At 41.8% G+C, this 23,707-nt stretch overlaps 1 protein-coding gene across 2 annotated transcripts in view; it reads right to left on the bottom strand.

The window, feature by feature from the left end:
- Positions 1-23,707, bottom strand: part of Scg3 (secretogranin III) — a 38,668-nt gene that overhangs the window by 8,633 nt on the left and 6,328 nt on the right. Inside the window, exons 5-10 of one of the 2 annotated variants that reach the window (XM_035444801.1) lie at positions 23,057-23,199; positions 21,435-21,584; positions 16,467-16,644; positions 13,114-13,230; positions 11,308-11,376; positions 9,051-9,188 (exon numbers count right to left, since the gene is read on the bottom strand). In XM_035444801.1, coding sequence (XP_035300692.1) covers positions 9,051-9,188; positions 11,308-11,376; positions 13,114-13,230; positions 16,467-16,644; positions 21,435-21,584; positions 23,057-23,199 — 795 coding nt within the window. Of the gene's footprint in view, positions 1-9,050; positions 9,189-11,292; positions 11,377-13,113; positions 13,231-16,466; positions 16,645-21,434; positions 21,585-23,056; positions 23,200-23,707 lie in introns of both variants that reach the window. The other variant, XM_027411133.2, reaches the window with a different exon arrangement.

Consider the following 23,707-nt stretch of genomic DNA (forward strand, 5'->3'; position numbering starts at 1 on the left):
TTCCAACCCACTCTGGGATACGGTTGGCACTGGTCTGGGGATAGGTGTTAGGTGTTGTTATCTTTTTTTTTTTTTTTTTTTTTTTTTTTTGGTTTTTCGAGACAGGGTTTCTCTGTGTAGCTTTGGAGCCTATCCTGGCACTCTCTCTGTAGACCAGGCTGGCCTCGAACTCACAGAGATCCACCTGCCTCTGCCTCTGCCTCCTGAGTGCGGGGATTAAAGGCGTGCGCCACCAACGCCCGGCAGGTGTTATTATCTTAAGAATGAAGAATCTGAAGTGCAGGGAAGCTGAATGTTTTGGCTAAGGCCAAGAAATGCTAGCACTGGAATTTGGGCTGTGAGCTTCTTGGTTTCTCAAATGAGCATCATCTGAAAGACCAGATCCCACCTTCAGACACAGTGATATAGCTCGCCCTACACCGAAGAAATCTATCATCTTTCACCAGATGAATTCTCCATGTGCATGTAGCAAGACAGATAGAGCCCCTTTCTCTCTTACATGTAACGGTAGAGACCTTCAAAGTTCAGAGCCTCTGTAGAAGTGCTGACTGCCCAACTGCATTATGGCAACGACATCAGTCTGCAGCCACTTTGAGCCCTGATGCCACTAGTGACTGCATAGAGCTCTGTCTTCTGATCTAGCTGGGCCATGTGCTTATCATGTACCACAGGTTATTCTTTCTGCTCCAAAATGCATTCTCATCTACTCTTCTCCCTCAACAACTTTTTGAGGCAGCTCTATTATCATCACTTATTTCACAGATGAAGCTGAGGCACACAGAGAGTAAAGTAACATCATACATAAATATAGCTATTTAGTCATAGAGCCAGGGCTGAACTTGAGGGGTCTGATGACAGTCCATGTGCAGTGTATCACTGCCTTAAGATCTGCCAGAGTTCTAGATTTCACAGCCGCATTTAAGAGGGCTCTCTGAACAGCTTTCTTCTTGGCCCCAAGCCCACGCAGACTTCATTAGTATGACCTCATGCTATCAGGCTCCCGATGAAGTGCTGAGAAACTTCTATGGAAAAGGGATAAAATGGACAATAAAAGAGATTTGCCACAACTTTCAGCCCCTATTCATTGTCTTCACCTATGCGGGAGTGGCTTTGGTTTCAATGACTTGTTTTCGTGAATGTCAGAAGATGGGGCTGGCAAGGTGGCTCATTGGGTTATAAGCACTTGCTTCAAAAACTGATGCCCCGAGTTCAATACCAAGAACCCATGGGAAGTGGGAAGAAGAGAACTGGTGCTTGAAAATTGTTCTCTGATCTCCACACACATGGCCATATTCCCTCTCTCATAAATAAAAACACATTTAAACAAATTAAAGAGTCAGAACATGTACAAAGCAATGTCCCTAGTTAGTGTTAATCACTCAGTACAGTCTACGTGGACATTGTCACTGTTTGTTACTTGTTGGTGAGTTGATCAACAAGATTTGGTAAATTTTCTTATTAATTTATTTGAGACTAGGTCTCTCCATGATTCCTGATTGGTCTGGAACTTTCTGCATAGACCAGGTTGGTCTCCAACTTGTGGCTATCCTTCTGCCTCTGCCTTCTGTGTATTGGGATTATGGTGTGAGCCTCCATGTTTCCTTAGTGCAGTAGGCAGTGTGCCAGTCTCATGTGATTTATTTTAATAAACATAACAATTTATCATTAGCATATTAGATAATTAGGACTTCTGAAACTTTTGAGTATCTTAATATATTTTTCTTTAAATAGTTTAAAGCATTCTTTTGAAAATCTAATCTTTGATATCATATTGCAATGTGGAAATCTTTTGTGAGGAAAAGAAAATCAACCCTTACTCCTTATTTAACTACTACATTAAAAATGCAGGTTAAAAATATTTTGAGTGGAAATCTTCGGGACCTCCTGTAGTAGTTCAGTACTTATCCCTAGCATAGGTGTGGACTTGGGGAGCCCATTCCACATAGAGGGATACTCCCTGAGCCAAGACACATGGGGGTGGGCCTAGGCCCTATCCCAAAGGATATGACAGACTCTGAAGACCCCCTATGGATGGCCTCACCCTCCCTGGGGAGCAGAAAGGATATGTGATAGATAGGGCTTTAGTTGGGGGGAGTAGTAGGGGAGGAGGGGAGGGAGAGGGAACTGGGATTGACATGTAAAACAATCTTGTTTCTAATTCAAATAAAAAAATATCTTTTGAGTGCCTGAGATTGGAATATAGTTCAGTTCAGAGTGTTTGCCTAGCATGTACAAAGCCTCAGGTTCTAGCCTCAGTAACCCACAAGCCAGGTCTGTAATCTTAGCACCTGGGAGGTGGAGGCAGGAGGATCTGGATTTACATGTTGGCTATGAACTGCCATGTGGGTGCTGGGAATGGAACCTGGGTATCCAGGAAGAGCAGCCAGTGCTCTAAACAGCTGAGTCCCCATGCCTGTCTTTATTCACCTGTGATAACTGGACAGCTCTCAACCGACAGAAAATAAAATGACTGATCAGTACTTCAGCCTCCCTGTTCCTCAGGCATGTTCACACAGCCTCCTGAGTGGTTCTAAGTCTTTGTTGCCCACTGACAAACCTTGGAAATTAACACATATCTGGGGGTAAGGCATAGGTCTCTGAATAAATAACCCTGAGGTGATTCTAGTGTGTGGCAAAGTCTGGCAGCCAATGCCACTGGTACTGAGCCCTCCACACATTTCCTGGGGCATGGCTAAAAGCAGAGACGAAGCCAGGTGTCCTCTGCTCCTGGAGAGGAGCAGCTGGCTTTTATTTACATTTTCTCTTCTCTGAGCTATAAAGCAAATCTTTTATTTATGCAGTGTGCACTGAAAGCCCATGAGAGTCCACTTTGGAACACTGGGCTATTTTTTCCAATTTATTTCAGCAGTCTTTGGAAAAAAATAGCTCATGGCTGAGGTAATATGGCATGAGCCTTAAAACACATGCTGAAGTGGATGGAAGAGAGCCAGAGTTGGGATACAGTCCTGCTTCTCTGGCTGTTCTGGTCCTCAGTGCTAGAAGAGAAATAGCCCTTCTTACACATGGCCTTGTTGGCCCTGATATGCTATTCCGACCTCTTCCTGCCCTTAACAAAAGTGTAGAAATCCATATGGCTAATCTACTGAGTACCACAGACCCTAAAGACATCAACATTTTAAGAACATTTACAACACAAACAACAACAAAAAGAACGCCCCCAAAAGAAAATGGGCCAACAAGTAAGTGCACTAGCTGCCAAGTCTAATGACCCAGAGTTCAAGCCCCTGATTTACGTGGTAGAAGGAGAGGACTGACTCCTGAAAATTATCCTTTGACCTCAATGTGTTTGCTATGGTGTGTGCCCCCTCTACCAAATAAAGAAATATATGATAAAGACCTTTTCATGTAATATTTAAACCCATGTCAATATTACATGGCTACACTTTTTAATTGCACATATCAAAGCAACTGGCACGAACACCAGGAAGGTTCACAAGGTCACTCATAGAGAATGTAAGTCAATTGGTTGAGTTCATGCCTAGGATGCATGAAGTCCAGATTTGATCCCTAGTACCATATACTTTGAAATGGTGATGCATTACTGTAACCCCAGTGCTCAGGAGTTCAAGGTCATTCTCAGTTACAAAGGCAGTCTGAGGCCAGCTAGGGATAGGTGAGATGTTATCTTGAGAAAAGAAGGAAGAGGGGCTGCAGAGATGGCTCAGAAGTTAAGAGCACTGGCTGCTCTTCCAGAATGTCCTGAGTTCAATTCCCAGCAACCACATGGTGGCTCACAACCATCTATAATGAGATCTGGTGCCCTCTTCTGGCAGACATGGAGGCAGGATGTTGTATTCATAATAAATAAATAAATCTTAAAAGAAAAGAAGAGGAGGAGGAGGAGGAATAAAGAGGGAAGAAGAGAAAAGAAGAAGGGGAGGCGGAAGAATATTATTTCTCCATAGGGACAGTAATTTAAATGCCCACAGATGATGTTGTAAGCACTGAAAGGCTCTGGATTAGGAGTCAGGGGTCATGGGTTCAAGGCCCAGTTTTATTGTTCTTTGGCTACCACTCTTATGTTAGTCAATTCATTTCTTACATGTTGCTTTACTGGTTTGTTAATTAGGGGGTGGATTCTGGAAAGGCAATTCATGCTTTTATGTAAGAGGAGACACTTCCTTTGATATCCTTCAGGAATGTGGGTGGATACAAGCCTCCCGGGTTTCTCTGAGCTCCCATCGCACTTGTTGGCTCAGAGGAGAAGACCAGACTCTGTTTTTGGCTGTGTCTAACCAAGTGACTTGAGACTTGAATGGAGGAATGTAATTGTTCTTATGTTGCTTAAGAAAAGGGATCTGGTTATGAATTAAGTAGCCTTCCTTGTCTGGCTTCTATAAAAGGGGCAGAAATGAGAAGATGTTCAGGTGGATGTTACCTCAGAGACCACCTTTTCAAGCTTAATTCCATCATCTAGTTAGCAACATGGCAAATAGTGGTACTGGAATGATTCTATGGTGCTACAATTCTTATCCATCACATCACTTCAATGAGTTTTTAAAATATTTCCAAGGGGCTGGAGAAGTTTCTCGGTGATTAAGAGCACTGGCTGCTCTTCCAGAGGACTCAAATCCCATTGCCTGCACCCAGATGGTGATTCACAACAATCTGTAACTTCAGTTCTTGGTATTGGATGCCCTCTTCTGGCTTCTATGGGCACTACACACACACACACACACACACACACACACACACACACACACACACACGACCCGTAAGAATAAATCAATTAATTAAAAAAATATTTTCAGTGACTCACACACCAAGAGTGAATAAGTAAACATCCAACTGGCAGAAGGAGCAGCACTTAGATAATGGAATGTTTTAAACAACATTTCTTTGGTCTCCAGAGAAAAATTAAGCAAGTTTCTGGATACGGTTAGAATTAGAATAAAATTTTCATTATTGGCATATTCCTAAATTTAGAAATAACTATTGACTAATACAAATAACTTTACCAGTCAAAAATCATCATGCAAAAAGATACTGTTAATTTGTGCCAGGTGTGGTGACTCAAATCTCTATTCTTGGCATTGGGGAGTAGTAGGGACAAGATGATCAGGAGTTCAAGGCCAGTTTTAGCTACATAGTAAATTCAAGTTCAGTTTGGACTATCTGAACCCTGTCTTAAAAAGCCAAAGAAATAAAAAAATGAGTCCCTGTAGAAAGCAACAGTTTAAATAGTCTAAATTATATTCAAAAGTAAAATTAATTATTTTCATTCATTGATAAATAAAATGTGGTAAAAATTAAATTTGATTAAGCATTTTAATTTTTGTTTATGTCTGTCTGTCACAAGTGTGCTTGGGCCTGAGGAGGTTAGAAGAGGGCATCGGGTTCTCTGGAGCTGTAGTTAGGGTGGTGGTGAGCCACCAATGAGGGTGCTGGGGATCCGACTCAGGTCCTCTGTAAGAGCCCCAAGTGCTCTTAACTACAGAGCCAGCTCTCCAGACCCATACTGTATCTTCATGAAGCAAAATGCATGTAGACACATTTTATAAAGTGAAGTGATATAAGCCTAGGATGTTGTTGTTGCTACTATTAGTCCTATGTCTGTTGCTCACAGGTCCAGCATCTGCTTGGCTTTATTAAAAATTATTTACTGTGGTTACATTGGACCATCACATCTTACTCCAAAACCAAAAGAGACGCTCTGCAAACATTCTTGCCAGTGTGTCCTTCTTACAATTATTTCCTTAAATGCTGTTAGTTGGTCCATTACTGTATTCTGTGTTATACTCTTCAGTTTCTCCAACTTTCTCTCCTGAGGAAAGCGTGTACTCTACATGCCTGCTCACCAGGATGTATGCGTATGTGCATGACATGTGCTTGCCTATGTAGAGGGTGGGAACTATCACTGACAGTCATGGTGGCTCAGGTCTTTAGTCCCAACACTCAGAAGGCCGAGCCAAGAAGACTGTTACAAATTCAAGGCCAGACTGGGCTACCTAGTGAGTTCCAAGCCAACCAGGGTTAAAGACCCTGTATTTAAAGAAAGAAAGAGAAGAAAAGAAAAAGAAATAGAAACCCATCAGTCTTGCCTTCAAGCACATTCATGCATTTATTTTCTACATAGAGCCAATGGGTGTTCCTCTGTGGATTTTATAGCAAAAGCCAGATAACCATAGGAAAATAGTGCAAATGAGCAACTGTAAGACAAAGGTGAATTGTTGGTGTTTTCAGGATTGATTACATTTTTGTCCAGAAATGTCTGTCCTTAACTCATGTTCAGTTTGGTATTTTCTAATCTATGTTAGATTTATTTGTTCTTGCCATAGAGTAATGTAGTCAAGGGATGTGTGGAATAGGAAGGTAATTTTAACCGTAAATCTCTACCACCTTCCTCAAATCAGGAGAGAGAATATAAAGAGTAATGCTAGATGGGCTGAGTTTTACACTCTTCTCCCCGCATTACTATCAGATGGAAAACCCAGGAAGGGTGAGATCTCTCACCAGAACCAGTCTGTAAATGCTGTGTTGCAGAGCATATCTGGGATGTCCCCCTAGGTTCAGGTTCAGGCACTATAGCTGGTTGTGGAAATTTTAAACGGGGGTGGGGGGTGAGGGGGTGGGACTCCAGTCTCAACCCTCTCCCCGCCCCCATGAAATAATGATTTTGCTTTGCCAGTGCCCCTCCTACCACAAGCCCAAAGCAACCAGACCAACAGATGATGGACTGGATCCTCTCAAACTGTGAGCCAAAAACCAACCTTTCTCTTTATGAGTGTCAGGTGTTTTTTTACAGTGAGAGAGAGGTGACTGACACACACTCACATTCATAGTCAGTATTCACCCCTTCTTTCATGCTCCATTTTCACAGTGTTTTCTTTAAAAATAGAAAAGCATAGATATGTTACACCATGCCTAGGGATGCTTGCACAGCAATACAGGGTGTTACGTCATCACTCAGCATGCTGCCTAAGCAGGATAAAGGACTGGCTTTGTGGTATCTGTGCTCCTGGGGAATATGACCTTTGCACATGAAGGAATAAGAGAAGGAAAACAGGGAGGGAGGAAACAGCATTCCTTGAACGAATTGGTTTCAAGTCTTGTGAAAAGAAAATCTGGAGTGGATCTAGAATATTTTGTTAGCAGAAAATAAAGATGGGGTGTTAAAAAGACTACAGTGGAATAATAAGGGGTTCCTACTATCAAACCATGCCAAATTTTCCATAAAATCATCACTAATTGACAAGAATGAGAAAATAATAGGAAATAGTAACAGTCTGGCATGGTGGCACATGCCTTTAATCTCAGGAATGGAGAGGCTGAGGCACATGGATCTTTGTGAATTTGAAGACAGCTTGGTCTATGCAGTGAGCTCCAGGTCAGCCAAGGCTGCATGGTTATACTGTGTCCCAAAAAACTGAAAAAAGGATGCTAGCAAATATGGGGCCAATGGGACGGCTCAGTAGGTAAAGGTATTTCTGTCAAGCCTATGAGTTTGACCTTTGGATCTCACATGGTGGGAGGAGAGAACAAGCTGTCCTCTGATGACCTATGTGTGCTGTGATGTGTGTATGTATGCAGGAGTGTTAGGGTTCATTACACAAGCATGTGTGCATGCACACATACAATAGATAAATAAATAAATGTAAAAATGTGAAAGAGGCATAGCACAAGCAGGAGGGGCTATATAATCATATAGCATAGCATAGCAAGGAGAAAGCAAAGCCCACCTGTAGGGAGAGACCCTGGATACCTGTACCTCTGACCATGCCCAAACATCCACTCATTACCATGGAAAGTTATACAGAACCCATATAAAGAGTCCAGCGTTATGTTCTCAGATGACAGCTTAGCTGAGTGTCAATTCCCCTCCCCCAGGAGAGAGAACTGACCCACTTCCACTCTCCTCTCTTCCTAAGGCATAAAATGTCCAGATGAACCTACTAATGAGACATTGGTAAGATCTAGTGGGCTTCAATTACACCAGAGGTCAACATTTCTTAGGAACAGAAAGGCAAAGCAGGATCAGACATCTCTGCTCAGCTTCCGATAAAGATGCAATGTTTCAAATGAGGTATCTTGAGACATAGGGTTATAATTTTCCTACGATGTAGCTATTAAACTTGTAATAAAAGGGGCTCAAACCATGAGGAAACCACAGTGCCCACATCCTGTCCCAGCCAAGAGATTTAACAATTTAGAACTTACAGTGCCATCAAGTCTTTTTCCTGCAGGGAGGGTGGTTTCTGGGAAAGCTTTAAAATCCTAAGAAGATGTGCATTTTGTAGGCCACAGATAACATTTATATTTTAAAGGTAAATTGATGCATTGAATTTGTGATCATCAAGCTCTTAAAGGCATTTCCATGCTGCGTCACTCCTTGAGGAAGGAGCTTGCCTTCTTAAACCCATACACTTGAACCACCCGGCTGAGTAAATTGTATTGTGATTAGAGAACTATGAAATAACTTGAACTATTGCTCATGCCTATAATTCTAGTACACTGGAGGATGAGGCAGGAGAATTGCTATGAGTTTGAGGCCAGCCTGGGTTACATAGAAATTTCTAGATCATTCTGGACTACCCTGTCTCATAACACTAAGCCAAACCAACTAAACAAAGTCTAAATCAGAAAATATTAATATGGATCAAAATGTGGAATTGTAAACTCAATGAATCCTTTCTTCTCTAAATAAATAGGTAAATTAAATAAATCCACATTGCTCAATAAATTAGGATTATTAAACTGAATACTAAAAAATACATAAATGACTACAAAAATTCCCTCAACCATGAATATCCCTTCCCAAGCACAATAGCACACTAAAGAATGAAACCAACTTGCCATCCCAAAAGACTGAAAACCGTTAGAACACACTGTTATTCAAGCAAAGGTGCCACATGCTAATCTTAACTATGCTGACTGTACTGTGTGGGCTTGTTGCTGGATCTCCCTGCTCTGCGAATCTTAACTACGCAGACTGTGCTGTGGCCGGGCTTTATTTTGGACGGTCCTACTTGAGTGTTGAAAACTTCTGCTTCCCCAGCTTCATTGCCAACCCAGAGTTGTTAGATCCTGACCTTTAGCTTGATCTGTCTTTCCTCCTAGGTTGGAGTTATCATCTTTTGTAGAATCCTTCAGGGTTCCATATTCCTTTTCCATCTTGGCGGCTTCTTCCTTGGTGCTGTCTGTTTCTTCGTGACTCTTCTCTGAAGGCACTGTGATCAGACAGCACACTGTGGTTATAGCACTGTTTCCTACCCTCCTTAATTCTTAATGCAGAACACGCTTCATTGAAAAGATACAGTTTGAGGTCATGTTACAGTTTTTGAACTGAAAGGGATCTCAGTGGTTGTCTAATCTAACCCTCTACCTTCATTTCACAGAAGAGGAAACTGAGGCCCTGGGAACAAGGAGTGCTCAGGGTCACCCACAGAGTTAATAAGAAGCTGGGCCCAGAGTTGCAGCACTCCAGATTGTGCATGGGCACTCTTTTTTCAGTCACACTGTCATCAGAGAACATCTCTTTGTCTTGCTTTATTATTATCATATTAGGGATTGGCTTTCACTATATTATCCTTGAGCTCCTAGCTCAGCAATCCTGCCTCAGCCCTCAGAATAGCTGGCACATACAATCAAAACTGGCTATTTTTCTGACTTCCCTCCCTCTCCGAGGAGGACGTAGGCTGGTGATCAAACTCAGAGCCTCATGCATGCTAGGCAAGTGCTCTACCACTGAGTTATATCTTCAGCCCTATTTATCTTACTTTGGTTAGTGTTGGCAGTCAACTGGGATGTGCTATATAGGTCTTGGTTATAAATAAGAATAATTTTTTTTTGAGACATGGTCTGGCCTTGAACTACCAATTCTCTTGCAGTCACCTTCTGACCTCTCGAGTTCCCAGCACTGGAGAGGCAAATACAGGGGGATATATGGAATTGTTGGCCAGTTATTGTAGCCAAGTCTATGACCTCTAGGTTCAGTTAAAGATAGTGTCTCAATAAATAAGGTAGAAAGCAATGAGGACATTCACCTCTGGTTTCTACACAGACACAGACACAGACACAGACACAGACACAGACACAGACACAGACACAGACACAGACACACACACACACACACCTATACACACATGAACTTGCACACACACTTTGGAAAGAAGAAAAAAATAGTCATTGTTTCACATAAAAATCTCCTCCTGAGTTGTTCTATTCACAGACGCACATATTTTCATATCTGTGATACAATTTTGTCTCTAGATTTGGTCATTATTGAAGGTTATTTAAAAACCACGTGAAGGGGGCTAGAACGATGGCTCAGCAGTCAAGAGCACTGTTGCTCTTGCAGACTACCTGGGTTTAGTTTCCAGTGCCCACATGGTGGCTCACAACCAGTTTTGGGGCTCTGATGTCCTCTTCTGACTTCCATGGACACCAGACACACATGTGGTACACACACACACACACACACACACACACACACACACACACACACACAATATAAAGGCTAAACATGTAACTGAGTGATAGAATGCCTGTCTAGCAAGCATGAAGGACTACCTTTGAGCTCTAGCATCAAAACCAAATTAAAAACCCTGCATGGAAGCACCGTGTTAGAGGACACACTACAGCATCACCACCATGTTTATAATGTATATCTGGCTGGGGTCGAAACGGTTAAAGCATGAGAATCCACAGCCTGCAATCTTTTCTCTTTTTGTTCTTCCTTCCCCTCTTGAGAGGAAGATTCTTCACACAGCTTGGTTTTGTGGCATTTGCTGGGCAGAGCTGGGCTGGGTGGAAGAGAAACACAGAAAAGGGGCATATTGTGGAGGAGCACGGAGCATCCCAGAGGGGTGGGGTGGCAGAGAGGCAGATGGCCTGGGATGGTGGTCTCAAGAAGTGGTAAGAAAGCAACATGAGTGGAAACTCTTATCAAGGATTCGCTCAGTTTTGTAGCCCGCCACCTCTAAAGATTCTTTGTTATATGCCTACATTACTATTTAGTGCAGACCTAGAGGCGTGGCTCTGTGGCAGAATGCTTGCCTTCCACACTGTGTTCAATTCCCAGCCCAGCAAAATCAACAAAGAAGACTCCAACAAAAGACCTTTTCCAAGCTTTTGGCGTTATGAATTCTCTGCCACAACAGGCTATAAAGTAGCCAGAGTTTCATGTGGTTGAATTTGAGATTTTAAAATGATTTTTTAAAAAAATCTGTAATGATCTATTAATGTTTATTGAAGCTCATCATTTACCACTAAAACAGTTATTATTTTAACAACTAGGAAAAATAAAACCCACCACAGTTAAGAAAATCCTACCTGGGGAAAGCTTGCTTTTGCTGTCAGTAGAATTCTTTTCTAGCTTGTTCTTGGTCTGCAGAGCAATTGCTTCATCCAAGTTTTCTAGAAAGAAGAGGAAAAGAAGTATGCTTTAATTTCCCGAGAAATGATATTAAACGTCCCATACGTGCTGATTACAGGTGTGGGCCGCAACTCCTGTCTTAGATTTTATTTAATTTCTTCAATCTTACTTTTAATTTCCTTTCAAGCCAGTCTCATTCTGCCCTAGGCTGACCTGAGACTTTTCCTGTAGCCAAGGCTGGCTTCCAACTCCTTTTTAACCCTCCTAACCCTAGCTTCCCTAGTGCTGGGATTACAGACTTGAGCCACCATGCCTGGCCAACTGTTCATTTTAATGACAAAGAAGATAGGTATGCACACATATATACCTACACAGACATCTAGAAGACTGTAATCAAAATGTCATGAAGGGATTGGTATTGGGAGTGATTTTAACCTGCTTTCACATTTCTTTCTCTTTCTTTCTTTGCCTTGAATGACTTTTTGCAAGAAATAAGCTCTTTTTTTTTTTTTTTGGTTTTTCAAGACAGGGTTTCTCTGTGGCTTTGGAGGCTGTCCTGGAACTAACTTTAATAGACCAGGCTGGTCTTGAACTCACAGAGATTAAAGACATGTGCCACGACTGCCAGGCAAAATAAGCTCTTTTTATAATCAAAATAAAACTAGTAAGACTGTTTCTATGTAGAAAAACCCTGGGTTCCTGCTGAATAATTTTGGATCATGCTAATTAATGGTATTTCTTCATCTATTTGTTTTTCTTTGCCCCAGCAGAGTAAGAGGCTAAGGTCACCTTGCCCAAAGCACATGGGTGGTGAAACATACTCAGGGAAACAAAAGCCCTTAAAAAATATCAAACAATTGAGCTCTTGCAATGTGTAACTGAGAAGCCACAGTCTACCTTTTTAAAAGGTACATTTATTTATATGTATGAATATATTTTGCCTGAATGCATGTTTGTGCACCATGTATGTGCTGGCTAGTTTTGTGTCAACTTGACACAAGCTAGAGTGAGTCATTTAAGAAGACAGGACTTTAACTGCAAAAATGCCCCCAAGAAACTGGCCTGTGGGCAAGCCAGTGGTGCATTTTCTTGACAAATGATTGATATGGATATGTCTGGATCACTGTGAATGGTCTCACCCCTGGGTTAATGGTACTGGATGCTGTAAGAAAGCAGTCTGGGAAAGCCAGAAAGAGCAAGGCAGTAAGCTGCACACTCCTCCATGGCCTCTACATCAGCTAGTGCCTCCAAGTTCCTGCCTTAAGTTCCTGCCCTGACTTCCCTCAATGATGGAGTGTGACCCGTTTCATTCTTCATTTTACGGAAATAGGAAATAAAGCCTTGCAAAGAGTAGACCTCCCCAGCATAGCAGAGTGAGGCTCCTGCTTCCTTAGCCAGTACTCTTTCTGCCTGCCACATACAGTACTCAGAGGGGAAAATCAAGATTTAATCCAGACTTCTAAACACTTGTAAAAAAAAAAAAGTTAATGAGTTAAAATGTAATAAAATTGCTCTCTGGAGATTATTTGAAAACACTAATAAGATTTAATATAAAAATGTGGAAGATTTTTTCTTCAAGCTGTATTTATTAAGATGAAAAGTAGAAAATGTCTAATTAATTTTATTTGCATGCATCACTAAGCCGAGCAATTCTGTTACCCTGGAGACCTGGGCTGCTCTGGCATAAATCATCAAATTAGTGAGGTGATTATTGCCAGATCCTTATTTTGCTTTGAACAAAAAAAATGGCTATGGTAAAAATAAGGAAGAATCCTTACCAAGGTAAGAAACTCCTTCTTCTGGAGATATTGTGCCATATTTGACCATCATTTTCACAAAATCAATCAGTGTCTTCATGATAGTGATCAGTGTTTCTTTCTCTTTTGCTTCTTTTTCTATTTAAAAGAACAAAATAAATAACTAAGGAAATTTTATTTATATTACTTTATGTGTGCATGTGTGTTTTGCCTGCATATATGTTTTTTTAAAATATTTTATTTATTTATTATGTATACAACATTCTGCTTCCATGTATATCTGCACACCAGAAGAGAGCATCAGATCTCATAAGGGATGGTTGTGAGCCACCATGTGGTTGCTGGGAATTAAACTCAGGATCTCTGGAAGAGCAGTCGGTGGTGCTCTTAACCTCTGAGCTATCTCTCCAGCCCGCCTGCATATACGTTTGTGTACCACAGGCATGCAGTGCCTGCAGAGGCCAGAAGAGGGTGATGGATCCCCTGGAACTGGAGTTACAGAGGGTTGTGATCACAGTGTGGGTACTGGAAATTGAACCTGGGTCCTCTGGAAAAGCAGTCCATGCTCTTAACTGCTGAGCTATCTCTCCAGCCCTCATGGGAACAAAAATAATTTAGAGACAACTAATAGAAAATAGTTTTATCTTTTACTGCCAATTTATGAAGTAAAGCATAATTATGGAAATATCTCCCCCTTCACTTATAATGAATCCCACAAACATTTAACTTAAAAAAAAACCAACAAAAACTAAGACACAATTAGGAATATAGGGAAATTTATAGCTAAACAAAACTGCTCTTAGAAATGAGCACATTTTAACTTTCCTATGGGGCTTTAATTTCATCTGAAATATTGTAGTAATAAAATAGACAGTAAAGAGATCACTTCTGGGGCTGGGATTATAGCTTGGTTGGTACAGTGCTTGCCTAGTGTGTACAAGGCCCTGAGGTTTACACTCCAGCACTGAATAAACCAGATATAGTGACACATGCCCACAGTCCCAGCATTTGGGAACTAGAGGCTGGAGGATGAGAAGTTCAAGATCAGATACAGAGTTTGAGGTTAGCCTGGGGTATATGATACACTGTCTAAAAACAACAAACAAACAAACAAACAAACAAACCTGAAAGGTAAAACAAATAAATAACATTCCTCACAGTGGAATTTTAAAAATACCATAAAACTCATAGGTTGCTGAGTTAGGGAGATCCTAAAAAAATGTGACAAATGACTCTAGCTATCCCTTGATCAAGGGCACTTGTATATTTAGCATTTACTGATGCTTTTCATGGATGAGAAGTGACTCACTAGGATGACACAGGCTCTGAGCTGGTCATTTGCCAACCAATGGGGCAAGATGGCTCAGAGGAGATCCTCCAGATACAGCCTTGCAGATTCAAGCAGAGAGGCCCATGCCATCTGGCCAGTGTCTGGTCCTGAAGGACAAACAGAATTCTCTGTGGAGGGAAGCTCATTCTATGATCTCTTTATGGAGGAAACAGATTACAACTCTAGAAATTTTACACAATTGTTCACTTGAGGGCTGCAACAGGGACAGGGGAAGCCATTGGGGCAGCGTGGGGCATCTGCCTGAACAGTAACAGAAGAGTTTAAGATTATCATTTACAGATTAACCAGAAACAAACAGGAGCCAAATCCTACAGTCAGCTCAGTACACATGTGACTGAAGAGATTGGGGAGGACTGGTTTAATAAAGAACAATTTCCCAAATGTGTTTGGACTCTGGACTTCCTTTCATCCATGCTCATGTGAACTCAATGCAAAACCAAAGCAGAAAATGTCTAGTAAGCAATGTCTTGAATAATTTAGAGGTGAACAAATAAGCTTCCCACTAAGAGAAGAAAACGAAAGCTTCGCAAAAATTTAATACAATTAGCAGGATTTTCTCTTTATGCTTTGATTTGACAATGTGCCTAGAAAACACACTAGGTAAAACAAGCCAGACACAATGACAGATACAGCATTCTCTTTGTTCTGAACCCAAGGCTTCATTATCCATGGATTCAACTAATTGAGGATCAAAAATACTAAAGAAAAAATGTGACTGCATTTTTACTGAGCATAGACAGGTTATTTTCTTGCCATTATTTTCCAAGTAATACAGTATAACAACCATTTGCACTCCACTCTACCTCTGAGCTTCAGTCACAGTCTTTGTTCCATTTTATGTAAAGGACTTGAGTACGTGTGGATTTTGGTATCTGGAGGACAGCTCCTCTATGCCTATGGAAAGACAACTGCATGTGGAATTTAAAATAGCCAAGATTATAGAAGTACAGAGTAGAATGTCATTGCCTAGGGCTGGGCAAAACTGGGAGATGCTGGTTAAAGATATCAAGTTTCTGTTCTGTAGTGAGAATAAGTCTGGAGTCTGTGCAGCTTGGTCAGTATGGCTGGCAACACTGGATTACATAGTTGAAACTTGCTAGGAGGCCATATTTTCACAATAACAGGAATAAAAAAGAAGAAAGAGACAGTGGCAATTATAAGTTTAGGTGATAGACAGTCATTGGCCTGGCCAGGATGATTGTTTCACAATGCTGGTGAACATCAAAACACCATGTTATATGATATTGTATATAAGTGTGTGTGTGTGTGTGTGTGTGTGTGTGTGTGTGTGATAGGATCTTGCTATGTATTTAAGACTGGTCTCAGGCTCAAGATATAGACCAGACTGGACCCATGCTCATGTAATCCTTCTACCTCAGCATCCCAAGAGCTAGGATTATAGGGTTATGCATATTAACTGTACCTCAATAAAGCTGAGAACAGAGCATTAGAGAAAGCTGAAGGGCCAGAGAGACAGCGCGGGTGCTAAGAGCACTTGCTGACAAGCCTGATGGCCTGAATCCCATCCCTAGGACCCATGCAATAGAGAGAAAAAGCTGACTCCAGCAAACTGGCCTCCAATCTTCAGGCGTGCACTGTGGCACACATGCCCACATACAGAATGAATGAACAAATGAAAATACAAAAGGCTGACAATGAAAAAGCAGCTATACTAAGAGTGAAGGCTGAGTGCGGTCAGGGCAGGTTGGTGATTCATTCCAGCATGTGACAGATTTGGGTACCTGTACACAGCAGATGTTCCATGACTGTTTATTGAATAAATAAATGAACTGTCTGTTAACAAGATTAAATGATCCAGAAACTCCACATTTCCTGATTACTCTTTCCATGACTAGCACACGGCTTTTGAAAAAAAAAAATTGATGTGAAATGATTTTCCCAGCCAACAGTGTATGTCATAGAGAACTGCACTCGGGAGCCACGAACAGGAAGAAAACCACCCACACATTTCCAAGAATTACTGTCTCATTTCCCTTCCTCATGGTCATAAAGCCGCGGTTACCTGAATCTATGCTTGTCAGTAATGCATAGAAATTGGGGAAATACTGGAGTTCCTCAAAGTCATCTTCACTGTGGGGTTTAGTTCTCCTTTCCAAGCCGTTGGACAAGGTCAAGGTGTTAGATACCGTTTCATCATTTTCTCTGTTAGTAAAGCCATCTTGAATTGCTGCCACTGGAGTCTTCAGTGGGGGTGGGGGATAACAATAGAAAGTAAACATTGTTTAGAACTGATGTAACTCCAGGTCAATTCTCTCCTGTCTGGTGACCTTGAATTCGGAGTCTCAGGGTTCCTCCTCCTTCACAAGATCCTGCAGGCACTAGCTATGAGCTACCTTGAGAAAACACCTTGGTGTGGCTCAGGAGACACTGGACTGGAGATTTGTGTGGTTCTGCTTTGGCCAAGTTCCCCTCCATGAATCTTTCATTGAGGAGAGAGTTCTGATTTACACAGTGCATAGGGGTGGAGTGGGGTGGGCCAGAAGAGCTTACAGACTGTCCATCAGTAACTGTACTTATTACATCTTGGGACTTCCAGGAGGCTTTTGTGTCTGAATGATACGTAATATTTTTTTCTCCTTCCCAGACCTGATTGTGGTGAAAGCTCATTTGCCATTCAGTAGACTAGACAGAATCTAAGAGATTTTCTTGCTTTATTTTTATTTCATTTCCCCACATTTGATTCATCACTATCCTTATTGGCTCTACTTTTAAATCTTATGGCAATTTTTACATCTCTTTCTCCAGTAGCCCATGTTAGTCCATGCACCCCTTGAGACCCCACTTTCTAACTGGTATACCACTCATCTCAAATGTTTTCTCAATTCAGTATCTCATGCCCTGTGGACCAAGGTATCTTTCTAGCAGTGTGATTGCTTAAAATCTACTACAAGGAGGCCTGAGATGAAGCTGGGTTGGTAAAAGTGCTTTCTTTATGAGCACAAGTGCCTGGGTTTGCTCCCTGAACCCACATTAAAAATAAAAGTTGAGCCCAGTGGCAGGCACACACTCCTAATCCTAGTGCCAGGAAGGTGGAAATAGGTAGATTTCTTTGGCTTAATGACAGCTAACTTATTTTGCTTGGTAGTTCCAGGTCAGTGGGAGACCTTGTTTCTTTTTTCTTTTCTTTTCTTTTTTTTTTTTGGTTTTTCGAGACAGGGTTTCTCTGTGTAGCTTTGGAGCCTATCCTGGTGCTCGCTCTGGAGACCAGGCTGGCCTCGAACTCACAGAGATCTGCCTGCCTCTGCCTCCTGAGTGCTGAGATTAAAGGCGTGCACCACCAATGCCCGGCAAGACCTTGTTTCAAAACACAAGGTAGATGGTGCCTGATGAACAGCACCTGAGGTTGTCTGTTGGCCTTCACATGTGTGCATGCTGACATGTGCACACGCCTACATGTAAGGATCCCCACGTGTTCATGCACACACACACACACACACACACACACACACACACACACACACACACACCTACCTGCTATGGTTTGGATATGGCTAAATCTGTCAAAATTCACATTGAAATTTAAATTTCGAGGGCTGGAGAGATGGATCAGCAGTTTAAAACATTGGCTGTTCTTCCAGAGGACCTGGGTTCAATTCCCAGCACCCACATGGCAGCTCACAATTGTCTATAACCCCAGTTCCAGGGGATCCAACACCCTCACACAGACTACATGCAGGCAAAACACCAATGCCATAAAAAAATAATACATTAAAAATAAATTTAAATTGCCAATGGAAAGGTATGATGGGTGGTATTGAAGTCAGGCGGTGGTAGTGCACACATACAGAGAGAAAAATAACTATACACTGTCTTTCTTGAGAGACTGAGGCAAGACAGAAGACAGGGGCAATTAAGAGGACATGAGAAGGGAAGGAAACCCTCACTCTGGGATCTACTTTGGCCTTTTGGCTGACAGAGACAAGAACTCCAACATAATAAAGTCCAAATTGCCTACAGAGATAATGCTTGTTAATGACCTCTCAAACAGGGGCATCAAAAACAACAAATGCTGTGTTGACTTAAGACTAGAATTTGTTAAATTAACACCCCTCCCTCATCTCTAAATCTAAACATTGCACCCCATAAAAGCATCTTGCATTTCATTTACAAAAGGAAATCAACTTACATATTTTATTTTATTTTCAAACTTTACTTAATTGTAAGCTTGCTTAGTCTTTAAAAATTCATTTATTTGTGTGTGTGTGTGTGTGTGTGTGTGTGTGTGTGTGTGTCTGTCCAGTCATGTGGGTGGAGGTCAAAGGACAACTTTAGAAACTCTCCTTCTACCACTTGAGCCACTTAGGTCATCAAGCTTGGCAGTAGGTGTCTCTATCTGCTTAGTTATCTTAGGCGCCCCCTCCCTGCTTGCTTAATCTTTTAAACATGAAAATTGCATCCTTATTGCACTCTAACTTAAAAAGACACAAGGTCATAGACGAAGCCATGGTAAAGACGCATAAAGGTGACTCTGCACCCATACCTTAGGTGTGTACTGTCTTTGTTTCCCTACGATTTCCCGTCTAAACAGTTAATACATTTGCTAACTTGGCTTCACTCTGGCTTGTTCTGGGATTCTTTTTTGAGCTGTAGCCAAGGGTCTGGCTTTACCTGAGTGGAGTCCCTAGGTGAAAAGCTGCTTCTTAGGCTGCTGGCTGTGCTAGGCGGTGTCTCTCCACTGTTGACAAGACTGGGCTAGTTGTAGCAGACTAGCTATTGTGTGTGTGTGTGTGTGTGACAGAGTGAGTTGTTAAATGGCGACAGGCACCCCTCCCCCTCTTACATATACATCTGTTTGTCTTTCCCTTCCCCATCTCACAGGGAGAGCAACACATGACCTCACTAGAAGCTGATCAGAAGCTGTCCCACCCTCCAAGCTATGAGATAAATACATTTATTTTCCTTAAAAAATTATTTATTTTTATGTGTATGCATGTTTTGCTTGCATGTATGTCTGTGCACCACGTGGATGCCTGGTAAAGGTGGAGGCCAGAGAGGACATTGGATCCCCTGAGACTGGAGTTACAGAAGGTTGTGAGCTGCTATGTGGTTGCTGGGAATTGAATCTGGGTCTTCTGGAAGTGAAGTCAATACTCTTAACTGATGAGCCACCTCTCCAGCCTCTATTTCTTTTCTTAATAAATCATCTAGTTCCATATATTCTTTTGTAGCAATGGGAAGTGGAGGCAGGCAAAGCCCTTCGGGATTTTACAGTAGGCATGGACTCCACATTGGCTCTTGACGCTCTACATGGTCAGGGCTGGGTCTATGCCCTGGTCTCATAGCACTGTTCTCCTTTCTGTGTCAGCCACAAGTCCTTGTTTCAGTCGCCTGGATACTCCACACATGTGACCTCTCCTGTTTACAAGTTAATCCTATTTGACTTTTAGTTCTCAGCTCAAATTGCTTCCTTAGGGAAGCCTTCAAAAGAAGGCTAAGTGCAGAACAGGAACCCTTTCTCAAAGCACTTAATGCAGTTGCTGTTAAAATGACCATTGTTTGAAGACAATCTATGCCTTTCACTGGAAATTAACCTTTGTGGGAGGAGAGACTGTGTGGTTTTAAATTAGCACGGCATTCTTAGCACCACATTTAGTACTGTGAAAGAATATTTATTTGCACTAGTGCATTTAGATGATGTGAACAACAAGCTAAGCATATGGACATTTTAGAAATGAATGTTAACAGGTGAAGGGGTATGAAAATCACAACTGTTTTCATTTGGACCTGTTCATCTGTTCTTTTAAAAATATGGAAAATGTGGTGGTTTGAATAAGAATGGACACCCTAGGCTCATAGATTTGAATGCTTGCTCACCAGGGAGTGACTCTGTCAGGAGGTGTGGCCTTATTGGAATAGACCAGAACCAATCTTATGTTCTGGCCCTTCTAAAATAGTTATCACTACAGGGCCTGGTGGTATACATCTATAACCCAAGCATTTGGGAACCTGGAAGGTGGAGGCAGAAGGATTTGATCTAGAGTTCAAAGACAACCTGGGGTATACAGAAAGTTTAAGGCCAGCTTGGAGACAAGCACACACCAAAACAAAACTAAATCCATATGAACATTATCTATCACATTGCATGTGGTGGTTCATGCCTATAACCTAGTACTTAGAAGGCATATTTGCCACCAATTTGAAGCCAGCTTACATATCATATGAGATCCAGCAAACAGTCACCTTCTGAGAAAACCCAAACCCAAAGCAAACAACAGAAGTGTTGTGTTCTATATAGCCTTGTTTTTTATTGCAGAGGATGCTGGAGGTGTTAAAGAAGGAGCTTCAGGTTCTGGAATTCTGGTAGAGAAAAATCAAAAGCAAGACAAGGAATCCAACACCCTCATATGCTTCAATTCCCCAGAATTACAAAGGGAACTGAAAGAGGTGAAAAAAATTACAGTAGTTTTGTTGATTCCAAGAGGAAATGCAGAGAGGAGTCCAGGAAGGGGAAATAAGAATGAATGGCAAGTCTAGATGAAAGGTGATAGACAGGCTTCTGAACCAATGAAAAGGAAAAGGGGCAGGTGGAAGAACACAGTCTAGAATAGAGGAAGGATAAGACTGGGGGTGTGAGACTGCTGGGCAGAGGACTGATCTATCTACTTCTGGTGTGTGTGTGTGTGTGTGTGTGTGTGTGTGTGTGTGTGTGTGTGTGTGTGTGTGTACACGCATACACAGGCACTGGGAGTAGATGATAACATTCATTGCAAATGGAAACTGAATACTGAAAAAGCTATGGAGCACTGGTTCTAGCACATTGGATTGGTGTTTGTATCATATGACGTATATTTCTAGTGTGCTAAAAATGTGAAACTTGCCAAATATTCCTTGGCATCAGGTAAGGCACTAATTATGCAGAGACACTAACACACATGCACACACACACACACACACACACACACACACACACACACACACACACACACGCATGCCCATGCCATGAACACATTCCTAACACACATGTACATACCACTTTCTCTGGGATTTTTCCAGCCTGATACTCAGTCCTGCTTGTGGGTTTATCCAGGGCTTCCTCATAATTGTTGGCTTCTTTTGAAATCAGTTTTTGTAATGCCTCTGCTACTTCATCTTCTAGAGTATGTGCCTGACTTTCAGTAATCTGTTACAAAGACACAAAGCATATATAACTTCTCCGCCCATTCCTGGGCATAAAAAAAAAAAATAGACATCTGAACTCTAGTTGAATCACTTCTTGGCCTTTTGGCTAAGATAAAATGCAAACCCCAGTTGAATATATAGGTACCATGCAAGCTTCCAAAGTCCAAGCTTCCTACAGTCCTATTCAGCTATGACTCTTGCGAGCTACATCAATGACCAGCATGGCACAATTAGCCTAAGGGTGCAATAGTGGCATGCATACTCTGACAGTAAGCAACAGCTCTATAACCAGACTTAAGATCTGCTCAACACAAGTGAAACCATGCCTGGTGCTGGAAGCCAATCTAGTGAAGTCATGAATATTGGAGGAGAATCTATAACCTTTACTAAACCAGCATAAAATGCTAACAGCAACCCAAACATTTGTCCTTATACCCACGTATAGGTGTAGTCTTCACTCCTAATCAAGGACATTTCTCTTTGCAACAGTCAATCCTTTCTTTTTCTTTCCTTTCCCTTTCTTTCTTTCTTTCTTTCTTTCTTTCTTTCTTTGTCTTTCTTTCTTTCTTTCTTTCTTTCTTTCTTTCTTTCTCTCTCTCTCTCTTTCTTTCTTTGTCTCTTTCTTTCTTTGTCTCTTTCTTTCTTTCTTTCTTTCTTTCTTTCTTTCTTTCTTTCTTTCTTTCTTTTGGTTTTTTGAGACAGGGTTTCTCTATGGCTTTGGAGGCTGTCCTGGAACTAGCTCTTGTAGATCAGGCTGGTCTCGAACTCACAGAGATCCGCCTGCCTCTGCCTCCCGAGTGCTGGGATTAAAGGTGTTCACCACCACTGCCCGGCCAGTCAATCCTTTCTTATGCAGGCTGTGACAGCAACTGCCCAACACTCTAGGAAGAAGTTGGCTATTCATGCAAGCTGTCAGTGCTACTTGCTAAAACCCCATGGGTCCATCCTTAGAAAGACACCAGGAGGGATGCTGTTCTACAGATGCAGGTCACATGATCAGTTACATGACCCTTGTGATTGCAAAATAAGAACTTCAGTAAAACCTGCTTGGGCTGTGTCAGGGCTGAGCAGCCAAGTTGAGACTGGGAAGATTCAATTTCTCAGAGTTTCTCAAACATACACTGCCAGTCTCTGCTCATGTTATTTCTGGTTTTGCCACGCACATCCTCTGCCTCTGCTGGTTATATCCTTTCTAAGCTCATTTCAAACACCTCTTCCTCTGTGTCCTTTCCTGACTTCCAACTGGCATACGCCATTCTTTGGCAAGCTGCGCAACTCCTACGACTCTCAAACAGTTTGTGTGATGGGTGTGTGTGCCTCTTTGGCTCTTCTAATAAACTCAAGGGAATCCTTTGAGGCCTAATACAAAGCAGGTGCCCCATATACATTCCGCTACTTGGATTATGAAGCTTGATTTCATAGGACACGACAGACTTTCTAAGAACCAAGTTTGCTCTCACGCTAACAACTTACTAGGCCAAGATTCAGCAGTTTAGAAACAATCTTATCAAACACTCCTCTGTCGTTCTCCTCATAAATCCTGGTAGCAATTTTGTGGACAATGTCTTCAGCAGTTAAGGGAGTTCCATCCAGTTGATGAAGGCCATCTGGGTCATCTAGACAGAGCAAGCACAGCTTCATGTCATGGCAAGGACACACTTATTCTACACATCATTTTTATAACCTATGCATTTTGAAATACTTAAATTTTTTATTATATATTTATCATTCATTCATTTAGAGATAGTGTCCTCCTATAGTGTCACCCTGGCCGGAAACTTTCAGTAATCCTCCAGCTTCTGTCTCTTGAGTGCTGAAATTACAGGCATGTACTGCCACGCCTGGTTGCTAGAGTACCTCTGGGTAACAAAGCTTAATGTTAAAGCTTAGTAACGATAATCAACTCCGACCTCCAAAAGACAGGGGACTTATTTTATGAGCTTGGGATAAAAGTATTAAAATATAGCAAGAGATCTGCATAAACAACGTGCATATTTTGCAGAAAAGCCCATGAATATATGTCTTTAGTTTTCCTGGGAATTCATTTGGCAGTGTAATTTCAGACTAAAGCAAGGGACCATTCTGAGGAAAGGGGCTGTGAGTGATGGTTTACTCCTGCAGTCC

The sequence above is a fragment of the Cricetulus griseus genome, chromosome 4, assembly GCF_003668045.3.
Source record: "Cricetulus griseus strain 17A/GY chromosome 4, alternate assembly CriGri-PICRH-1.0, whole genome shotgun sequence".
Classification (NCBI taxonomy): Eukaryota; Metazoa; Chordata; class Mammalia; order Rodentia; family Cricetidae; genus Cricetulus; species Cricetulus griseus.